This window comes from Orcinus orca, chromosome 11 (genome assembly GCF_937001465.1).
Source record: "Orcinus orca chromosome 11, mOrcOrc1.1, whole genome shotgun sequence".
NCBI classification, from domain to species: domain Eukaryota; kingdom Metazoa; phylum Chordata; class Mammalia; order Artiodactyla; family Delphinidae; genus Orcinus; species Orcinus orca.
This window is the reverse complement of record NC_064569.1, coordinates 33,671,127-33,694,796: the sequence shown is the minus strand read 5'-3', so window position 1 is coordinate 33,694,796 and position 23,670 is coordinate 33,671,127. Positions and strand designations below refer to the sequence as shown.

Genomic DNA, 23,670 nt, shown 5'->3' with positions numbered 1-23,670 from the left:
CATTAACTTGCTGCATTTTATTGTTGCGCGATTGTAAGTGGACTTAGATCTTTTCTGGAATAAGGTCAGGTTTAATTAATTAAGCAAAGTGATAAAGGAGTGGAAAGTTGAACAGAGAATAGTGACATCTAAATGGGGGAGGGATATACCAGTTAGTATTCTTTAATTTCAAGTAATTTAAACCCCTAACTGGCTTAAATAACAACAACAAGATATTGATGTAATCTGACAAGTTCAGTGGTAGTTGTTTTCAGGTAGGGTTTGATCCAGGGGCTCAAAGAAGATCCACAGGGGTAGAGACTTTGTCTGTTTGGTTTACTGTTGGATTTCCAGTAAAAAGGTGGCTGGTACATCAGTGCTCAGTACATATTTGTTGAATTTGTTGTTGTGGAATTCCTAAAAGCTCGTGCACAAATCTCAGGACCTGACTTGGATCACATACCCTTCCCTGAACCAATCTTTTGATCAGGAGGATCCAGAGCTCTCCCTTTCCAGGTCTGGGTCACATGATCCCAACAGCAAAACCAGGGATGAGTCTGCAATGAAAGCTTGTGCACTCACAGTGAAGGAAGCTGGTTCCCCAAAGGAAATCTGGGGTGTTACAAAGGAGAAACAAATGCTGGGCAGACAAAACAACAAATATGCAAATCAATGGACTGTCAAGAAGTTGATGCTTGAGTTGAATTTTAAAGGATAAGCAGGAGTTAGCTAATAAAGAGGACCTTTTGTCAGTGGGTAATGTTCTAGGTGTGTTCAAAGCACAGAGGCATAAAATAGCTTGATGCTTTCAAGGAATTGTGAATAGCTTAATATGGTAAGAGCAGATAGGATGGGGAGTGGTAGGAAAATAAAGTAGAAAGATAAGCAGAGTGCAAATATGAAAGACCTTTTAGGCTAACCAGATAGGGTGCACTCTATCCAGAAAGCACTGGGAAGTCTATGTAGGATTCCTCAACAGGGGAACATGCCTTACAGCTAAGCCCATGCAGGTCATTCCAGGGTCAAGATGACTCATTCTGGAAACATTAAGTGGGGCTGAGCCTGCAGGTCAGGGAAAAGAGTCCCAGATGTGGGCAAACAAGAGACACAAGGAACAGGAACCAAGCAAAGCCTAGGAACCCAGCAGACCAGGGAATCAAACAGAGCCTGACAACACCATCAGGTTCTTCCTTTTTAAAGTCTCAAGCTTGTGGCCTAAACTGTTGTGAATTCCTCATCTTCACCTGAAAGTCCTCTTCAGCGAGCCAAGGCATTCATAGCATGACTCGATTGGGAATTGAATTTGTGAGCGGGGCTGCCATAACAAAGCACACACACTGGGTGCCTTAAACAAGAGAAATGTATTGTCTCACAGCTCTAGAGGCTAGAAGTCTGAGATCAAGGTGTCAGCAAGGTTGGTTCCTTCTGAGAACCACAGGAAGAGTCCGTTCCAAGTCTTGTGCCTAGTTTCTGGTGGTTCCTCTCACAGCTCTAGAGGCTAGAAGTCTGAGATCAAGGTGTCAGCAAGGTTGGTTCCTTCTGAGAACCACAGGAAGAATCCGTTCCAAGTCTCGTGCCTAGTTTCTGGTGGTTCCTTGGCTTATCTACATGACACATCACCCTGACCTCTGCCTTTTCACATGCTGTTCTCCCTATGTGCATGCCTGTTTGCACTTTCTAGAAGAACACCAGTCATGCTGGATTAGGGCTCACCCAGTGACCTAATTTTTTCCCTGATTATCTCTGTAAAGACCCTGTTTCCAAATTGGGTTGCATTCCGAGATACTGGAAGCAAGAACTCCAACACATGAATATTTGGAGGACACTTCAATGCATAAAGGTATCGTTTACAAAAAGATGCATTTGTTATCAAAGCTTTAAAAGAAAAGTAGACATTCCCTAAGTGAACTGATTTATTTATAAAAGATTTGGTACTTGTTGGTTTGTAAAGACAAAGAAAATAACACCATTAATATAAAAGACCCAGAAGCAACCGAATAGTCCACAATGAAGAATGCTTTTTCAGATTACGTTCAAAATTGTTCTTTTCTAATTTGTAGGATTTCGCATGGAGGCTGGTGTAGAGAAGAGTGGTGTGAGACAATGCCTTATACAATGGCATTGTATAAACTTTCCACCTACTGAGTCTCTTCTGCATACTTAGCATTCAATCCTCCCAACAGCTCTCTGAGGTGGATATTATTATCCTCATTTACAAATAAGAAGCTAAGCACCACTTTAATCCTAACTACATTATCCTAGGCTGCATTTGGTAAGCAGTTGGGCTGAGATTTGAACTCAAATTTCTCTGACCACAAATTATCACATGTAACATCCAAAGTAATTTTGTGAGTCCTGGTTGAAGACCAAGGGTTCGTCTCTGCAATGGGTCCAAAAGATGCTGCCCAGCGCACTGTCCCAAGAGGCAACAGTCCTCTTAAGGGACAATTATGAATGTCCTCCTGTGCCCAACATGTTTGATACCAAACAATAGGTGCTCAACAAACAAAACCTTTGTAAAGTCACCATAGAGCTGTAAGTCCTCTGATATCAGATTCATTTCTAATCATAAGAAAGTAGCATTGTCTCCAGTTAATAGGGAGAGCCAAGTGCAGTTTCCACAAATATCCTCCTCTTGAGCTTCTCCATACTCAGCTCTGCCTGCTACAAGTGTCTACTGGTCCATCAAAGAGGACTTTCTCATGAAGACACAGCTGCAGGAGTTCAATGATGCTGTCCTCCACTCCATCCTCCATTGATTCTATTCCACTGCGTCATTCAGTGTGTTGGGAAACTGCTTTCATTTGAAGGTCTCCATTGAGACAATAGACAGATAGGCATCCACAGATGCTAATAGGAGAGTGGACTCTTTGCCCTTTTAAGTACTAATTTTCATGACCTTCATGGGTGGAATAAATCATTTTGTCAGTCTTCTTGGCATTTCTGGAGTTCAGGTAGAAGATAAAAGTTTACAGCTTAATAGAAGCATTTGTAACCCTGGCAAGATAAACAGACACAACTTAAAAGGCCAACTCCAATAAAATGCCGAGGAGCAAGACAGCCCAGATTGTTTTTCCCTAGATTCCCATTAGTTACAAACACCAGGAACAAGTGGAGTTATTTCAAAAGCAACAGCCTTGTTTCCTGAGGGATCTATGCTCAGAGGTTTAGAAACTCGGTCGTGAATCTAGAGGGGTTTCGACAGTGCAGGGAGATCTGAATCTGACTTGGAATCACAGAGCACAGGGCTGTGGTCAAACATTTTCCTAGATTTGTACCTTTTCTCCTTCCTTCTGCCTTTAGATGTTATTGCTCTACATCCTCTTTTTCATCGGCTCCGAATTTGTTTAGTATTCCCTTGTTTTACTCCCAATGAAAATCAAGGAGATTCGGTGCTCTGAAAAGTCCAGAAATTGGCTGTTTTGATTTTTCTTAAAGGAATAAAAAAAATGCATTGATCAACACTCCCCCCCCACACACACACACACACATACACACATCCTCATCTTTCTGGAAGATGTTACAGTGTCTTAGAGGGCTGTAGAAGGGATTGAGAGGTCAACGGAGCTCCAGCTTTGCAGAGACATCTGTCAAGTTGGGCTCAGCAGCTGCTGTCAGATTCACCCTCTGCAACGGGGGAAACAGTACTCCCACGGTGTGAGACTCCACTGATCTGGAACTGGAACGAGTGAAGGGTTTTAAGGTTCTAAGGTAACCCAGACGTCAGGGCAGAACTTTCAAACAGGCTAAGTCCAAGTTCCTCCTGAGCAAAAGCGCCTGAGAGCCCAGCCCTGGGAACTGGGCAGAATGAAAACATGGAGAGTAGCTTGGCCAATGAAAAATGATCATCGTGATCAAATTAACACTTTGAACACGGCTTTAAGTTCGCCACGCTAACTTGGGTCAGGTTGGGGACATTGCGATGGGCTGAGGTTCTCACGTGCACTTCCCAAACTTAGAGTTTTTTTTTTTTCTTTTTTTGAGATGACCAGGATCGTCGGGGAGGGAAGGGAACAGACTAGAGGCTGAATCTTTGGCTTCGTGCTCCGAGGCGGAGACAGCCCAGCCTGTGGGATTACACGAGATAGGATCGAATCCAAGCGGGTCCCCACTGAGGCGAGGCGCGCCGGAAGGAATCTTAAGTAAGAGTTTAATTAACTACCCCCCCTCCACGCCGAAGGAGAAGAAACCCAGATAGGCAACCCCCAAACCGTTTGATCAGAGGAAATTGAGTCTGTCTTTTCCCCCACTTCACCCTTCCTGTCTTTCAATCCATCAGAATGGTTGGTTAAAAAAAAAAAAGGCGTAAGATCGGGGGCGGGGCAGAGGAGACGAACCCAACTGCACTTGAGAACCTGGGTTGCGCCCAGGCGAACTTCATCCAGCCCGTCCCCCCGCGCCCAGCTCAGCCCTCCCGCTGCGCAGAGCCGGTCCTGCCCGCCCCGCCGCCGGAGCCGGGCGCCTACCCGGCCTTTCCAGGCGGAGCCAGGGGCGCGTGGGCGCGCGAACAGCCCTGATCCCGCGGCGGCGTCCGCGCTCCGCGTTTTCGCTAGCGCCGGGCAGGCTGCCGAGGGCGGGGTGCGCTGCAGCGCGGCGCGGGCTGCGGAGCAGGGCGCACTCCGCCTGCAGCCCAGCGAGCGCCGCCTCCCGCGGCCGCCGCGCCCGACAGCGCGCCCCGGAGCGTGCCCGCCTCGCACAGCCTGCGCTGACCTCCGCGAGGGGCACCGCGGCCGGCACGGCCACGTCCCGGGCTTCGGATGGTTCGCGTGCTGCCCACCCTCGCCCGCCGCTGACGCCGCGGACCTCAGCTCCGCAGACCCGCCGCGGCGCCGACGACAGTCCAGCCGAGTCCCGCTCCCTCGCCGGGGTGAGTGGGCTCCGCAGAGGGGCTGCGGGTGCGGCGGTGAGGGGCGAGCGCCGCGGGGGAAGGGCCCGGCACGGTCCGCGTCACTGCGGGGGGTCTGTGACACCCAGACTGGGTCGGTGTCGCAGAAAATGGGGGAGATGGGCATAATCGGTTTGTTGGGCTTGGTAGACAGTGAAAGCAGATACTGGGGCTGCAGCACCAAGTGGGCTTCAGAGAGGCTGCCCGCACGGCTCCCGCTTGCGGCATCACAACCAACTCTTCCCTTGATTCTCTCCTGCGTGGAAACCCGTTCAGTAGCCCCAGAGTTGGGGCGATGCGGGGCGCGGGGAGGCCGGGGTGCATTGGTCTGTGTCCACCTCTTAGGATCGCCTGTCACCTACTGGCGTCCGGAGGCAGGGTGCCTATTCTCCCCTAACGCTCTGGGGAAAGGGCCGATTGCTTTTTGGCTGAGGTGCATCAGCTCCCCCCTCCCGCCCCCGCCCCCGCTCCCGCCCCAGCAGTGGTGTTTTCTGGATTTTGCACGTATATGGGAAAGAGTGGGAGCGTCTTCTTCCCTTTAGGCAGAAAAAGTTGGAGAAACTGGGCATGTTAATAATTAGCAGGACCGGGACTCAGGATGCAGCAGAAAGCTGTTAAATTTTCATTGCCCTCTAAGAAAAACAGACGGCATCGCCAGTGACTGTTGGCAGTGCCATGTTATTTGGGGGACTTCGGGAAAATTGTCCACAGATTGTCTTCAGGAGGCTGAAGAAGGAGGTGGGGGTGGGGGGAGGATGGCTGGCACTGCCCTGAGTTCCAGCTTCCCTGAGGAGGATTCAGAGTCTTAAGCCAAACACGTTTGGTTGCTGATTTTGAAGAGTATGGTAGGCAGAGCTGCGGCCCTGAGCAGGGTGAAGAACACAGCATGGGAACTGCCTAAAGGAAAAGAACATGTAAGGATCTTGCCTCTCCCGAGGAGTTAAGATGCATTTGTGCTACAAAAAGCATGCATATATACGTGGCTTTGGGGACGGGTTTTATGAAGGACAGATTACATGTAATGAAATTGTATTTGTGCATGCCGGTACAGTTTTGTCTACCCCCCAATTTTAACCAGACTTCAGAAGGCACTGTCTGCAGCTGATGTTATATAATTGATGCGGTTCACCATCAGTTAATTTATAATGTGCCTTTGGAGTAAAAGGAACTTCCGTCTGTTACTTCAGACAAACCCAAGGTGTAGATGGGTGAGGGTTGCTGAATGTTTGCCCTGGTCTGGCTCCAGATGTGTGAGCTCAGCTGTTGCCTGTCACTTAGGTGACAACTGGCCTTTTCCCACTAAGCCTTTGCTGTCTCCATTATCCTCAGTGAAGTGTCAATGTTCAGCCGCCTTCTATTATCAGAGTGGACTCTAGCCCCTTGGGAGGTGGCAGCCTTGTTTCACCATCCCCAACAATATGTCTGTTTTCAGACTCTAGGAAGGAAAAAAAAAATCCCATGACAGCAAGATAGATACATTTTGAATTGAGCACCAACTTAATCCAAAGATTCTGCTTTAATCAAGACAGCTCTGGAAGGATGACGCAATATTTGTCAAGCCTTTTTCTTTGGAACAATATTTACTCCCACTAGGGGATTTTAAACTTAAACAGCAGCCATTTATCTTGCTGTCTGGTGGGGCCCGGTTCAGTTTGCCTCCATGTGGTCCTAGCCTAGGTGTCTGGGCCGGGCCTGGGACAGGAATCTGTCATTGTAGCCCAGCTGGAGCCTGAAGAAAACAAAATACAGCACCTGCTGGTACCAGGAGGTTCCTAAATGCCATCAACTGGCGAGTCAGGAAACACAGAAGGAGATATTTTACAAGCTCTTCCAGAAATGTTTATACAAAGGATTTAAAGGTTAACAATGCATGTGTTCTACATATTAATACTAAAAGGTGCTAGAAATGAATGGACGTTACCCACAGTTGAAAGTTAGCACACTTGCTGATGAACTTGAAAATCTCTCTTTTAATAAACCATGGCTAACAATAGTGACTTCTTCTTGTGAATCAGTGTGGCAGGGAGGGAGAGAGGGCTAGAGGACTGGATGGGACATAGGGGTAGCTATATTGACGTGAGAGAATAGATTTTGTAAATTAATTTTCAATCCTTAATTTGGTACTAATTGGTGATTTATCACTGAGGGAGCCTGTTGGTTCACAGGTTTTTAAAAGAAAAGTGATGTATTTTACTCAAGTGACAGATTCAGTCAGTTCTGCCAGCAATACCACTGAACCTTTAATTAAAAGTTTATCATGTTTTTAAAATCAAGGTCCATGGAACCGCCACTTTTCTCTATAATAAAGGAGGTTGTAATGAGTCAGCTTGGGTCACCCAAATGAAAGCTAATATCAGCTGGAGAAAAAAAAGACCCTTATAGGGTTAATAGCTAAACTATTAAGTTTAGAGTCAGATATGGGTAAAAGTCTGGTTATTCCTAATGTCCTCTGCTATGATAACTGTGAAAAGACACAAAAGAAAAAAGGTGACAAGTTAAAATTTCTTAAGTTAGAATTTTAAAAAGTAAGCTGAAATCTAAGTTTTAAAAAGTGACACTGTAAGATAATTTCTCTAAAACCGTTTATAATTACTTGAAAACCAAATACAAATACTTGAGTATTATGAGTGACTTTTCATAATACTCGTGAGATAGAACAAGAATTTTTAAAATGATTCTCCAGTAATTAAGTAACTATTTTAGTGATATAGTTTGGGTTGTCCATATTACAGGAAACAATTTTCAGAAAAGATTGTTCTAGTTAACTACTGTTAATTTTCCCATTAAAGTAGTTTCTAAAGAGTAAATTTTTTCTTTTAAAGAAGGAAAGTAATTTTGAAAATCAAAGTGATTCTCATCTGTGCATAGAAATGTTAAAGATACCAGTAGACCAGGGTATACTCCTTCCCCTTGGGAAAAAAAATAGCTCTCTCTCTTTTTTTCCCTCCAGGTTACATAAAATAATGTTAATTGTTTAACTTTTATTCATGTGAGAATATTCAGATTGCTTAAATGCAGGTCCAATTATTTCACAATAAAGAGGAATTAGGAAAGTAAATGAGTTATATTTCTTAGTTGGTTGGTTGGTTGGTTGGTGTTTTGAGGGACCACTCCTGCTTTGTCTTCTGGTCACAGAATAAAGCAGTACCGTATTACACACTAATGTCTTTAGAAGGTCGTGTTAGCAGACGAGCTGGGAGAGGGAAGTACAGTAGTCCTGGTGCCAAGTCCTGCCTTGATGCAGTTCCTCGAAACCTCAGGCGGTACGTGGAGCCAGAGCCAAGTGCCAGGACCCAGCCGGCCCCCCTTCTGGACTCTTCCGTCTCTGGATGCACACAAGCCTAGCACCTCAGCGCCGCCAGCAACCAATAGCCAACCTTCCTGTCTGTGGCCGTGCACAACTGAAGTCGCGGAGGTTAACTAAGTGTGTGTTGGTGGAGGAACATTCTGGAACAGTGGAAAAGGCCTGGCCCGAAATGGCACACGGGGGTCCACCTCACTCTCCATTTCGCTCACTCTCCTCTCTCCTGAAGGAGGGATGGTGCGAAGAGACAGGCTTTACAAGATGGAGCACGCTGATGTCATGACACTCCTGGCACAGAGACACGACAGAATAATCGGACCCCTCTCCCGTGTGCCAGAATGACACGATTTTTCCAAGAACCGTCCCTGAGCCAGTGGTCCACTGGCTCTATTTCCAGTCCCCGGGGGGCGGGAGGGGGGGCGGGTACAAACCTCTCAAACAGAATGCAGTAATTCTTCCTGTGTCTCTGTTTTGTGCGCTTGTTTAGACTAAACTCTAAATGCATTTTGGTCACTTTTGAATGGACCTCTCTGGAACAAGAACGATTGCCCAGCCTGAACTGATTAGACCTCTCCAGATTCATTTCCGTATGAAGAGAGATTTTAAATGTAAAATAAAAATAAAAATACCAGCAAGACAGAAGCCAGTGTAAACATTTTAAAACTTAGAGCTGTAAACTAGTGGGCAACTGTCATTCCCCTTTACTTAACTTTTTCCTTCCTGTCCATAACTTCGTCTGAAGCGATCCTAAAAAACAACTGACCGGTTCGACTGCAGTTGCATTTTTTCTCACTGGTAGATTTGTCCTAAAGTCTTGGGAGAGAAGCCTTTCATTTCGAGTGGATTACACTTCAGAAGAAAAAAAAAAAAGTGCGGGCTGTGTTATTTCAGTTGTTCAAGTACTAAAGTCATGTACTCCTTTCTAAGAGTTTTGTCCCGACTGCTGATTTATAGCACCCACCAGCTTTTGCTTTGTGTACGCTTCTCTCTGTTTCCTTCTTGTCTCATTGGGCCTCTGGAAAGAAAGAGTTGTCAATAATACAGTGAAAATATTGTAGTCAGATGTGGCCTTAAGGAGACCCCTGGGTGCAGCGTGCTCTCCCTCAGCTGCCCTGCTTTTATCTGCAGTGCAGATCCCACAGCTTACAATTATGGTCTTTGACTTTGGTAACAATTCTGTTTGAAATGTTTCCAATTACACACAATATTGGCGGCATGTAGCAGCTGCATGCCAAAAAGCATTTCCAAGTGTGTTCCAAGAATCAGGCTGTGATTGCTTTTAATTTAAATAAAGGCTATTTGGTTTCCTGGGAAGCTTTTTATAACCACCTTCTCTCCCCCACCCCATTTTTGTCACCTTTTAAAAAAAGTCTGATATAAGGTAGCCACCACTTAATGTGATACAGTATTGGCCCTGGTTTTCTAGGATGGCCCTTGGCTTTGTGCAAGCATGAGGACTGTTCAGTAAAGGAAAACGTAAAGAAACATTGTACAGCAGTTTGGATTTCCCCAAAGAAGAAAAGAAGGAAAGGTTATCTGATCACATATTGTAAGTAGCCAACGTTTTCGAATTTTTCCCCCTCCTTCTTTAGGGATCTGTCATTATAATTATCAATTTAGGTCACTGAAGATTATTGGGTACAGTGTCTTTCGTTCAACTTCTTCTACTTTTCTTTTTGTGAGCCCATGAACATACGTTAAAGACACATTAAAAAGGTAGAGAAAGTTCAATAAGAATATTCTTAAAACAGTGGGCATAGGGTGGGGGGCGGGGCAGGGAGGGAACCATGGAAATAATTTCACCATTCTACAGCAACCAAACCTTCCAGATCACCCACTCTGTGGGCTTGAAATCTCTGAACACTGAAACCTTTTAAAACAGTAGTGGCTTAAATCTTTTAATAGCTACCAGATATACTTGACTTATTAAATCTGAAAATAAGAAAATATACACTTTCAGGATTTAGAGTGAAGGGATTAGTTGCAAGACTGGGGGGTTCTGTTTCCAGGATGGTTTGTTGGCCCATTTGAAACATAACACCTAGAGCTAGAGGGTATCCAATAGCTGAGGTGCTAAGATGGTCCCAATTAGGGTGTTTTCACATAGGCTCTTTCAATCCTGGCAAACACATCCTATAGAATATAGTGCTTCTTTGGGTTGAACAGTAGTTGACTTGCATAAATGCCAACATCTCTTCTGGCATTTTTGGAAATCTTCCATCATGTAATAAATAGTGCTGTGTAATCCAAATTTGTAAATGCCATGTTTCATGTAGCCCCTGTAGAGACAGCTGAAATTAACCCAGGCTGCCAGGGATCCTTGAGATCCTGGAGGTTAAGTTACTGCCTGCATCCAATGTCCCACCACTAATGAATGATGGTGGGGGGCTTTGACCAAAGCTAGGAGAGGGTGCGAGGTTAGCCTTAGTGTAAGAAGCACCTACCAACCGACACTTAGACTTGTCCTTTCTCCTTGAAAACTCTTTCAATTAAGCAAACCTTCTCAGAGGAAGTTTATTCAACTCAAGGTAGAATGAGATTTATGTTGCTTTCCCAGCTGAGCACCGCAGCCTGCCAGATACTCAGCCCACCCAGGTCCATTGCTATAGTGACAAAACCCACTATAGTAACTATGGTTGAAGTAGAAAGTCTATTAAAACCCATTTCTATATTGGCCAGCTCCTCTGCCCTCATTGCAGTGCAGCCTTCTGGATACACACACACACACACACACACACACACACACACACACACACACACACTCATACACAACATTCTTTTAATCTAATAATAGTAAACTGATTTAGACCATGTTATAGTTTCACGAGAGGCATTTGTACTTGTTTCTTTTTTGTCTTTTATCTCAGTGATAAATAAATAGTATGGTATTCTTCTGAAAAACTCATAACTTGTTAACTGTAATTGATGTTTCCAGCTCTGTTATTTACATGCTTGAATAATCTATGTTCCTTCGTTAGGATCTGAAAAAGACCTAGATAGCATGGCATTTTGTTTTGCTTTAAAATATCTCTGCCTTGAAATAGAGACACAGATGTAGAGAACAAACGTATGGACGCCAAGGGGGGAAAGTGGGGAAGGGAGGGAGGTGATGGGATGAAATGGGAGATTGGGATTGACATATATACACTAATATGTATAAAATAGATAACTAATTTTTAAAAAGACCTAAAAATAAATAAATAAAATATCTCTGCCAAACAATTTCAGGAACTGTTAGATTTTATGTAAGAAGACTCCTTAGTGCTCTAGTGTTGAAATACTTGTTATAATGTGTGTCAAAAGGAGACAGCATTTTAAATTTTTCCGTGACTATGTAATTAATAAGTATGTTCAGTGCTTGAAGTATGTGCATGTTACATAATTTTTAGAAAGAGATAAAGTTAGCTCTGAAGTGCATTAGAGCATCACAGATGTTTCTTGTAAGGAAATTCATATGCTTCTTAGGAATTTTGAACTCCTTTCTGATGCTTAGCTTTTGTTCCTTGCAAGGATCATATGAATAATTTCATTGAGTTGCTTCAGTTCTTATTTACACAAGCCTTGGGAAGGGAGCTGAAGTGATAAATAACTTGCCCCCTCACCTAGTTCTGAAATGCTTTAGCCTTTTATGTTTTTGTGAATGTGAAGGGAGGGAATAAAATATACAGAGAAGATGTTTGTGTTTAACTAACTTAATCATATAAGTTCCCTTTGTGGGTCTTCTATAAGCTTAAACAGCTTGTCAGGCTAATAGCCAAAAACATGTCCTCAAGTACTGCCAAACGTGTTAAAAGCAGACCAAGCTTTCTTCATATTGAGGTATTGGAAACATATTTTTTTTTAACCTTCTGAATTTTAGGAATAAACCAGAAAAAATCACTCTCTTCTTCTCCTTACCCACAAAAGCCAAAATTATTATTCAGTGCAGTGCTGAAATGAGAAACTGATAGGAATAATGATATTTGTGTGGGAGAGTTTTAAACTGGCTTGACTTGGCTGTTTAAGCAGGGAGCAACCAGGTTACAGTGGTACATGATGGGTCTTTGTTTTTTATGTGTTCATGTTGCCTGTACACACTAGCTTTTTTTTACTTTGGTTCAGTAACTTTTGGTCAAGTACTTGTCCATTTATCCTGTTTCTTCTTGAGCAGAGATTCAAGAACAGACAGTGGTAATGCAATATAATAGTACAGAAAAAGTCAGTTTTTCTACCATCATTTTCTGAAAATCAGAAAATTTGGACTGTAGTATAATAGCTGTGTGATTTCTAGTCAGCCACTCAGCCTTTCTGGGCCTCAGTTCCTCATATATAAAGTAAGGGAATTAGGCCAGGTCAGTGCATGTTAACCAAAGATTTGAACCGTAAACACCTATGGAGCTTTTTCAAAATGCAAATACACAGAGATTTTTAAGGCAGCAGGTTTGGGGTGGGGTCTTGCACATTTAACTTGAAAAAGATCTTCAAGTAATTTGATACACAGCTGTGGTTAAGAGCCACTAAATTAGATGATCTCTAAGATTTCCTTCCAGTTCTAAAATTTTATGTTTCTAATCCTACTAGACTGAACATTTTTCCTTCCTTCCTTCCTTTCTGTTTTGTTCATTTGTTCATTCATTCTTAACAGCTACGTTCATTCCTAATGTTGCTGTCAAAATATAGACATCATTTTAACTCAGTTCTGGGAAGATCTATGTTCTGCTCCTGTGAGTAGATGGTAATTGATATAAGGGAGGAACCACATTAGTTCACCATTTCATACCCAATGCCTAACACAGTGCCTGGCACATAGTGGACCCTCAACAACAGAGAGCCCCAAAACTCAGGAATCTTTGAAAATGTGATGTTAGTTATTTTAGAATAATATGGTCGACATTCTGTAGTATACACAGAAGTATAAATATAATGCTGTACACATGAAACATATAATGTTATAAGCCAATATTACCTCAATAAAAGATAAATTAAAAATGAAATAAAGTAAAATAATATGCTCAATATGTTTTTTGTCAGCCTTCAGGTACCTTTCAGGTAAAGTGCCTCCAAGTTTAAAACAATGGATGTAATTGTTCATCTGAAAGATAACATAATAAATACATTATTTCCCTTATGTTTCCAGACTTTTGGGATACTCTATAGTGTACTGACTGTAGTTTTTCCGAGATTAACAATTGGCCTCATTGCTTTAAATGTGGAGTTACATCACCTGAAAAGGTATCTGGAGGTTGACAAAAAAGATACTAAGCATATTACTTGAAAGTGCAATTAATGTACTATGAAAAACAGATTATCCTATGAAAACCATAATGTGTCTTACGTTTCCTTATCTCTTGGGCTCCTGCATTTGTTGAATGAATGATTGTTCAGTTTTCTGCCGTGACCTATGTGTGTCAGTTTAAGAAGTATAACCCAACCAAATCACTATAAAGGTTTCAGAGCTTATCTGACAAATGTACAACTTTATTACAATTTTAAGTCTTATTTTAAAATATTTTAAATTACAAGGGTCAAACTTTTAAAATCGATTGCTAATTATAATTGTTTTTATAGCCAGCAATTGTGTTGGATTCTTTTACAGACATGATTCCACATCATATATTTCATAACATATAAAGTGCTTTTAAAGTGTCCATATCCACAGTGCATGTGTGTATATACAGATATATGTATATGTACACACATATGTATATTGTTCTAGATACGATAAATCAGAAAATCTCAATAAAATATGAGAAGCACACTCTGTTTTTCTCATAACTATGATGCATCTGAAAGTTTTATCATCAAGGGTAGGAAGATTCTTGGTTGCATAGTTTTGTGCAAATTGATTAAAAGAGTTTGTTGCTCATTTTGTTTCTCTGCTCTTCAGTCTTTGAAAAATTGGGTTATTTCCTATCATTATCCATTATTACCATTACTGTAGAACATAGACTAAATAAAAATAACTTAAACCAATCAGTATAACTGCTGGCTGTGTCTGCATAATAGGAACAAAAGGAGACATTTGATACTTACCTAGTTTACTTGATTTTTTTGTTGTTATTGTATGTTGCTGTTCTTGAGAGGAGGGAGGGTGTTGTTTTGTTTTTAATTAAAAGAACTTTAAAAATTCACCTTTCTAAAACCTGGATAACTGTCCAGTTTCCTCTGAACTTTTTCACTGTGAAGGCATGGCCAGTAGCAAAATCAGCTAGCATGAGCTCTCGTTTCCTACACCCACTGCCAAATCAACTAATCAGCGCCTCAGAGTGGACATTGACACCTGAGTTATCTGCTTGGGTTGTTTGTACAACGCAACAGGAAAGCTCTCTCTTAGTCATTATGTGAAGGGATACTACTGTGAGGCATTTTAGTCAGGAAAGAGATTAAGTAGTCGCTAAACAGGGTTTCAGGATCATTGGAGAGAAATTGAGGGCTGGTCCAAAGTATGGTATAAGCCTTATTATTTGTAGGTTTCACTTTCCTGAAGTTTCACAGCTAATCTTGTTTGTTCTGGACTTCAAGCTAATATAAAAGCACACGTGTTGGTTTTTCCAAGTGGGAAGATGGCTCACTCCATCCCTTCAGGTCTAGGCTCAAAAGGCATCTGATATCAGGGAAGCCCTCCCTGATCACCTTACATGAAACACCAGTGCCCCTGCCTTCCCAGCCACCAGTTAGCACTCCCAAAACCCCTTAACCTGCTTCACTTTTCTCCATAGCACTTACCACTCCTGGACAGATATCTACTTATTGTAGCTGTTTGTTCCAGGAAGAAATCTCTATGCTGTCTTGTATATGGCTTTATGCCCATTCTCAGAGTAGTGCCTGGCACATAGTAGGGCACTACTTAATAAATACCTGCAGAATGAATGACTGCAAATATTTGGGGAGCTTCGAATTGGAACACCCCTCTCTGATCTAATAATATGTATAATAATGTGTATAAGCTAGTTAGAGGGTTTTACTCTTACATTCTCATTCTCATAATAGAATCATAAAGTTAGCAAATGGCCACTCTCATTTTACAGGGTAGGCATTTGTGGACCATTTTAATGTTATATATAAAGTAAAAACGGAAACCAGGACTTCCCTGGTGGCACAGTGGTTAAGAATCCGCCTGCCAATGCAGGGGACACAGTTGGAGCCCCAGTCCAGGAAGATCCCGCATGTTGTGGAGCAACTAAGCCTGTGCGCCACAACTACTGAGCCTGCGCTCTAGAGCCCGCGAGCCACAACTGCTGAGCCCACGTGCCACAACTACTGAAGCCCGCGTGGCTAGAGCCCGTGCTCTGCAACAAGAGAAGCCAACACAATGAGAAGCCCGCGCACCGCAATGAAGAGTAGCCCCCCGCTCGCCGCAACTAGAGAAAGCCCGCACGCAGCAACAAAGACCCAATGCAGCCAAAAATAAATTTTAAAAAAAAATCTATATGTCATAAAATAACCCTTAAAAAAAACAAAAAAACAAAACAGAGACCTGACTGCTGTTTTTATCTGAGAGAAAATCTCCAAAACAGAGTCTTTTGGTGTATTTGGCTGGGGGGGGGGCAGCTACAGTGGAGTTTCTGAGCTGTTTCCTCCCTTATCTGAGTAAAGCCAGAGAAATCTTATGGAGTATGAGGAAAGAAACTGATCAAATACCCCTCCTCCCTTCTCTCCACCACAAAGTGCTCAATGATATGTAATCTTATAGCGAATGGATGCCATATTAATAGAAGTAAGACCAAATATTTGTGAGCTATGTGACTTCGCACTTCATAATGCACCCATGCTGTTCTGTAACCTTAAAAAAAAAAAAGGTAGTATCTTCTGACAGACTTTTATGTTAAAATAAGGATGATGGACTATCTTTCACTCAAGAAATCCTAACTTAAATTCCAGAGGTGAAAAGCTAATCCTCTAAGTGATTTCAGCCAGCTCAGTAGGAAACCTGGTTGCTTGAAATTATTATTTTAATGTCTCAGGTTCCAGGGCTAAATTGGCGGTGAGTCAGCTTTCCTGTTAAGGAGCTGTGCCAATGTATTTGTCCAGAAATTATCATGTTTTAACTCAGGGGTTCTTTATTACTAATATGGCTAATACCTCCGAAGTACACAAAGCAATTTCAGATTCATCTCATTTACCTTCACTGCATCTTTGTGTAGAGGTCTAAGCAAGGTTATCCCCAATTTACTGATGGAGAAGCTGCCTGTTCGTTCAAGATGCACCTTCCTAAGGAGCTTTGGTTTGATGGCTCCTAAATAAATTAGTAGTTCAATTTTTCTAGAGAAGGAAACAAAAGAAAGAGGAAAAATAAGCAAGCACTTACAATCGATCTAAAGTAGTTTGATGAAGTTTTATTGTTTTGTAAACATTGCTGTGTTTATATTTGTTCTATATTAAATGCTTTTAGATAATTATAGCCTCTACTACTACTAACTTACGTGTAATCTTGGACAAGTCACTTAATTTTTTGGACTTCTTACCCACTTTGTGCCTCAGTTTCCCGAATGATAAGTGAGAGGCCTGATGACATTTTAGGCTCAAAATTTCCTTGATTCTAAAATACTAGACTTCCCTTTGGAGGCTAAAACTTTAGGGGAGTAGTTAATAAATGGGAGCTAATATTGTTATTATTATTAATTTTCATCATTACCTAAGTCCCTGACTAGAATTATTTAACAATCTACTCAAAATTATTCATGTTAACCAGGTGCAACTTTTAAAAATGGTCTCTTTATTCATGATTCAGTGTGGCCAATTCAAAATTCAACAGTAGCTGTGTTTTAAAGACCTAAGAGAATGTACACTTCCCCTTACCAAAAGTCTGGTTTAATAAGTTACATTATAATTTAATATGAGGAGCTAAAAAAATGCAGTAATATTCAGAGCAAATTAGGAATCTGATGTAGTTACAACAATGGCATAGTTATATTCATACTAAAAGCTACAAACGTGAGTACTGTGTTTATACATGGGAAATATGGAAAATTTATAAAGTAAGACTCAAAGTAGTATGTTCACTTACTTATGTAATCAATAGTGATTATAATTTTGTTTAAAATGTGTGTGTCCATTGACCAAATTGGAATTAATTGGGGGAGGTTTAGAGAGGGTTTGCTGGAAAATAAAAGTAGCCCAGCATCCATTTTAGTTACATTCTTAATATTTTTTAAACCATAATAATATTCTTATCTCCCCCCACCCTCCCAATAAAAGCTGGTATAAATATGCAGTCAGTGGTGAAACTCTTTCTGTATTAATCTTAAATAATACATGTTGGCCTGTGTCACCATACCTACTGGCCTGGCTGTTCCATTTTTGTAGCAAAAATCATTTTTGTGATTAATTAAATCACTAACTTTTACGCAGATTCTCAGGCCCTTGGATCTTATTCACATTCTAATTAGGCTGAGCCTGAAGTTACAGCCGCCCACTGGGAAGTAGGGTACTACTTATATCTCTGAAGATGGAGTTCGTGAGTTGCTCAGATGAACAACTCAATGAGCCGTGGCCCCGATGCCAGCAGATTTGCAAGTGACTATAAGTGCTGTTCCAATAGGAAGTACTATAGAAATGTGACATTAATAATCACCAGTTTGAATCTGGGTCGCTTCAGCCATGACTCAGAGATCAAACACTATCAGATGGTAATGAGTGTGTGAAAGTGCTGCAAGAAGGCATTCCATCTCTTAATGACACCTTTGTGGGCCTTCTCAGCAGAAGGTTAGAGGGAGGAATAGAAATAAAGTCGCATCTGCTCCTTGGTCTGGAGGCCAGCCCTCCAGGTTACAGTTGGCATACTTTTGCAGAGATGTTTTAGGGACAGCTCACAGTAGTTTCTGTTGTTCTAGCTCCTTAAATGGGTATACAGAACCTTTCATCTTCTGCCTCATTTCCTGACCGTTTATTCCCTTCAAAGTGATGGTAACTATTTTGCATATTCTCTACCGCCTTTTCTCTCCTCTGAAAGGTAAGAAGAAATTGCACTTACAAACGCATGTTAACCATTTAATGTTAAACTTCCCATTTTTATTTCAGGTTGGGGGCACCATTTTCACTTCAGCACACCCTCATTGAGTCCTATGGTTTGCCAGGCACTGTGCTAGGCTCTGGGAATACAAACATCGAATAAGAATGGTTCCTGTCTTTAAAATTTCACCATTTTGTAGGGAAGGAAGGCATTTAAGCACTTGTGAAATACTGTGGTAGAGGCAGGAATAGAAATGTACTAGATATAGTAGTGGCACAAAGCCAAAAGTGGAAGTCATTTGTTCTGTGTGAAATGTTAAGGAAGGCTCCAGAGAGGAGGATATGGTTGAGATGGGTCTTGACGACTGAATAGGAGTTGACCAAGCCATTAGAATTGGACAATGACTCAGGTTGGAGAGAAGGCAAAGTGTGTGCAAAGGCAGGAAACATGAGACAAGCATGATGCTCAGTGAATTGCAGATATTTCTATCTGGCTCTAAGATTAATTATGCTCTTAGTCATGGACTTATTGTCACCTTTATAAAACTTCAGTTTCAATCAGAAGTAAGAGATGAGTTTTGACAACTTTAATTGTGACCCTGTCTTTCTTCTCTGTAATTGACTTTAAGCTTCTGAATAAGGGCTCTCTCTTCTCCTTAAATGTTGCATTAACCTGGCCAACCCACCAGGTATTTATTTACACTTGTGTCTTTTCATTGTTATGTTGGTACAATCTAAATTTATTTACTCTTCAGTTTCACTGCCAGGTTTCAATTTCAGACTCAAGTGTTTAGACAACATTATATAATGTGTTGCACTTTTATGACATCTGCTTTAGTACTGTAAGTGCTTTCCATGAAAGCTAATGGTTGGGACAAAAAAGAGCCTAAATGTCACCAAGTGGCCACCAGATGTGTTTTATTGTGTTCGTATCTCTGTTTTGTTTTCATAAAAACTTTTTCTTAGTCTAAAAAACCTTAGCAAGCAGAAATAGCAGACAGTAGACTTGTAGGAGATGAACTATTTTCTTCATTTCCTGATTGTTATTTCTTGATCTCCTGTTTCAAAAACTATGATTCAGCTGAAAAAAATCCATAACAGTATAATTTAGAAGACCGTACTTTTTAAAAGCAAATTACGTTACGTTTGTTTTTCAAAGGTAAGTTCACTTCTTAGGCTGGAAGGCCTGCTGTGTTTCAATATGTGGTTCTTCAGTGTAGTGAGATTAAAATTGTGATTTAACATCTTCCAGAATTTCTGCCATCTGATTGTTCACTGAGCAATCAGTATGTTTTCAGGCAGTCTGGCGTGTGATAAATATTTTGTAGCATATGTGGGTGAACATGCCAATCGCAAAGGGCTTTACAAGCTTTAATTAATTTTCACAACAACCAGATGCACTCTGCTTTATTCATGAGAAGTCCGCAGACAGTGGAGTTCAGAGTGTTGCCCAGATTCGTCTAGCAAAGTGGTTTACGAACTTTTTTTGGATAGCTGAACACTTTTCTCAAACACAAGATAATCTGGAACTCCAGCACGTCCAGTAGAAACCGCTTTTGTTGGGAGGGAGAAAGGGAGTTAGTGATAGGGCTGCCAGGTTTGTCAAGATGAGAAAACCACACAAGATGCCCAGTTGATTTGAATTTCAGGTAAACAATTAAGAATATTTAGTATAAGTGTGTCTCAAATATTGCATGTCCGTAAAAAAATGATTGATGGTTTGTCTGAAATTCAGACTTAACCGTGCATCCTGTATGTTACCTGGCAACTCAAAGTTCCTGTTTATAGCCCTGCCCTTTCAGTGCCCTTGTCTCCTCCTCAGCCAGGTGAGGGTCTTGGTTCCTTGCACACAGTTTGAAAGCCACAGATAGAAGAAATGTATACAAAAATTTATTCTTAGGATAAAATACTTCAGTCTAGGGCTTCCCTGGTGGCGCAGTGGTTGAGAGTCCGCCTGCCGATGCAGGGGACACGGGTTCGTGCCCCGGTCTGGGAAGATCCCACATGCCGCGGAGCGGCTGGGCCCGTGAGCCATGGCCACTGAGCCTGCGCGTCTGGAGCCTGTGCTCTGCAACGGGAGAGGCCACGACAGTGAGACACCCGCGTACCGCAAAAAAAAAAAAAACAAAAAAAAACTTCAGTCTCCCGATCTTTGGGAACAATGTTTGTCAAGTCACCTATTCGTATAAGTCAGCAATTTAAGAGGAAGGAGAACTGATGGTAAATCCGGATTGCAGGTTGGCCAAATAGAGTCCATCCATAAAGAGAAAAATGGATGGGAGCTTGTGAGCCTGATTCTAATGCAACCCAAGGGAGAGGTGCCTGCATGGGCCCATCCTTGGCTTTTGGTCTAGTTGACATGCACATGTTTTAGTGGTCCTGGCTTGAAGAGAATACCTGTTAAGGTAATTCGGTTATTTTGCTCCAGAATTTTAAAGCAGCCCTCATTATTATTTTCATTTCTCAAGCTAACTCCTTTGTGGAATATTCTTATTTATTTGGCCATTACATTTCTCAGTGTAACTAAGTACAGTCTAATTAGCGATCAGAAGCCACTAAATTTCTTTAGGACAAAACAGTCCTGCAGTGCTCGAGGAACTCCCTGGATTAACTGATGAAAAGTCTTTTAAAAACATACAAGAAAATGAGGACCTTCTCCTGGACCTATGGGTCCCCAGGTGCTTTGGGTTTGATGCCCTGTGTGGATGGCCTACTGACTCTCCATGAAGTTTTTGTATCAGCAGAATGTTAGTAATGGTTTATTTCTTGGTGGGTAGATTAGGAATGGATATGACTTTGTGTCCCTTTTTCATTTTTTCCATAGTTTATGCTGTAGGTGTGTTACTTTTTAAATAAGGAAATTAAGTATTAGTGATATATTTTAAATGTTTCTTGGCAGGGGAAAAACCCATACATATTTCCTTGTTTAAATGTTCTAAAGTATAGATGAAGATAATCTGGAATATAGATAGTTTTCATTTGCAAATGCTTATATATCTTTGAAGGTTAATTGTAATATGAAATCTACCCGAATTGTTCACACTTAAAATTTATCTCTCATTCATTCATTTTATTCATTCAACAAATATTTATTGAAGAAACATAGACATATTCCTGTACAACACAAGAAAGGGGGTGATGAGTAGAAGCAAAAGGAAAGGAAGATCCAGAGATGTGACCCACCCGCTCCATCCTTCAGGACGCCACGATGTGGTGGGCTGGGCTGGGGAATGCACTCACACAAGAGGAAGGATGCTTGACCTCCATTAGTAAATGAGCCCTCTGATGCTCGATGAATGAAAGTGACTTTCACGAGGCTGTTGGCACATCAGGACCTGAAGACCCAGGTCACCCGAGTCCTGCTGGGGGATCATCATCTTGTACCATAAAAACAAGTGCAAGCTTCCATCCCAGGAGCTGGATTTGAAAAGCCACCAGAATCCCTGCTTGTTTCCAAACCAAAGGCTTGGGAGCCCGGAGTTCGTCTGCTTCTCACCACTGGCTTTAACTACAGACTGGGTTTGTGCTGGTTGGTTTTACCTTCCCCTAGGCTGGTTTCAGGGATTTTGGTTTTGATCAGCATATAATATAAGCTACAGGGATATTTTCTTTTTCCTATTAGCTTCTTTTTGAATTCTCTTGGAGGAGGAAATAACTTCTTCATAAAATCCCTTTTACTGGTCTTTTTTGTTGACTCTGAAACTCATACCAAGTCTATAATATGGAGAAACCCAAAATATTTGTTTTTTTTCTTTTCTAATATTAACATGTGCAAAAATGACCTATCCATGACATTTATACTTACTTTCACAGTTCAAATAGGCTACATTTTTCAGTGGCTAGATGAAGGTAGAATTTGACAGGTGATTTGAGGGGATTTGCACGATAAAGCCTAGGAAATTAAAGGTTTTATATTTGCTCAGACAACTTCTGGGGTTAAGGTTACATTCGCACAAACTATTGCGTATTAAATTAAACTGGTTATTGTTGACCTTAACACATAATGCTTGTGAAAATAATTTCCCAAATATACAAAATAGTTGCTTCAAAGTAAAGTTAAATATTTTCTTATTTTGACTATATATTTTAAAGTTTATATAATAATTTTCAAGAACTCACTGAATTTGGAATTTTTAACTTGTGATATTAAACTGAAATAAATATGAAAGGACTTTCTTCAAGATTTATTTTACTTATGAGTAAACTAGGTATTTTCTAGAAAGAGAAATATGGGTGCCATTCAGAGTTGCCTCATCATAATTCTGTGAGCTGTTGAAATCAAATCAATGTCTTGATAAGTTGAGCTTCCAGATGGAATTTTATCTAAAATCAGTACACTTCGTTTATACTTTAGGACTCCAGTGAATTTTATGACAAAAATCACTTCATACCCCATTTGGAAGGCAGCCACTTAAGCGTGGAATATGACAATTGTTTAACAGTGCACAGTAAAACTTAAATAATCTATGACTCATGGAAGGGAACTATATCCAATTGAAACTTCCAGTGTAATTCAGGTAGGTGGACATAACCACACAGGTGTCTTGGAACTATTCCAGTTCCAATTGGCTAATGAGCTCATAAGGCCGAAGTCTCCTTTGCTGTGTGTCCCTTACTGGTTTACTTGTCCATTAGCACAATTCCACCTAACATCATGCTGGGACATTGATTTCACATTGATTCACAAAGGAATGCCTTGGGTCACACAGTGACTATCTAGTCTGTAGCAGGTGTCTCTGCAGGACTCTGATTTCAGAATCTGTGCTCTTCAGCCGCTGACATAATCTTTAGCTGTACCGGCTAGAGCAGAGTTTCCAGTGCCACACTGCTCATCTTAAACATGAACTTTGGTGGGGTTACATGTTTCCATCATCAATCCATCTGTTATAGGGATTACATCACCACAAAGGAGTTAATTTGTCTTGTTTTGAGGGTCATGTCTAATTGCATAGGTCAACAAAGGATAATAAATGACTGCTTTTTACTTTACTTCAAGTCTGTGCCTCACTTTTTCTCTAAGACTGCTGAGCAGGACAATTAATTTCCTTAATCGGCACAGCTGGTACCGTAAGAATGCCATCCAAGCTGAAAAAGGTTACTGCTATCTATCTAAAACCTGAGTTAACCAATCCAGAAAGTTAACTACAGACTCTCCTTAAACTTGCTCACAGAAAGCCTCTGCATCCAATAGGGAGAAAGGAGGCACTAGATGGCAGTCTTAAACAAATTTGAAATGACCTTTCCTTTCGTAAAACAAATGCATTACCTAAAAGCAGTCACTTCTGTTCCAAATGAATGTGGACTTGAACTATACTTTATAAAAATTGCAAATATAAGGGCATTATGAAGCTTAATATCACAATATAAAATTTTGCTTCTGATATGGAAAAGTATTCCATATGCAAATCTTCCTCAGCCCACAGGTTAGGTGTCCCGATAAACCCATTGTACATTGAAAATACCGTAAGTCGAAAATGCATTCAGCACACCTACCCTATGTATAACTAAATCACTGTGCTGTACACCTGAAACTAACAGGACATTGTAAAGCAACTATACTTCAATTGAAAAA

General features: G+C 41.3%; 2 protein-coding genes across 3 annotated transcripts in view; both read left to right on the top strand.

Moving 5' to 3' along the window:
- The first annotated feature begins 1,260 nt into the window (after positions 1 to 1,260).
- LOC125960461 (atherin-like) lies at positions 1,261 to 6,371 on the top strand. Its single transcript, XM_049694466.1, has 2 exons — positions 1,261 to 1,284; positions 4,384 to 6,371. Exons 1-2 carry the CDS (start codon positions 1,261 to 1,263, stop codon positions 5,404 to 5,406), a joined length of 1,047 nt encoding a protein of 348 aa, XP_049550423.1. The 3' UTR covers positions 5,407 to 6,371.
- Positions 4,707 to 23,670, top strand: part of PRICKLE1 (prickle planar cell polarity protein 1) — a 107,971-nt gene continuing 89,007 nt past the window's right edge. The window contains exons 1-2 of one of the 2 annotated variants that reach the window (XM_033436538.2): positions 4,709 to 4,846; positions 9,595 to 9,717. The gene's annotated coding sequence lies outside the window, so the exon portion shown is untranslated. Of the gene's footprint in view, positions 4,847 to 9,594; positions 9,718 to 23,670 lie in introns of both variants that reach the window. The other variant, XM_049694040.1, reaches the window with a different exon arrangement.

Bases quoted from the DNA above. Each gene is read 5' to 3' on its own strand.
- LOC125960461 (XM_049694466.1), top strand. From the start codon at position 1,261: ATGACTCGATTGGGAATTGAATTT. The intron at 1,285-4,383 runs GTGAGCGGGGCT...CCCCGCGCCCAG, and splicing joins CTCGATTGGGAATTGAATTT to CTCAGCCCTCCCGCTGCGCA.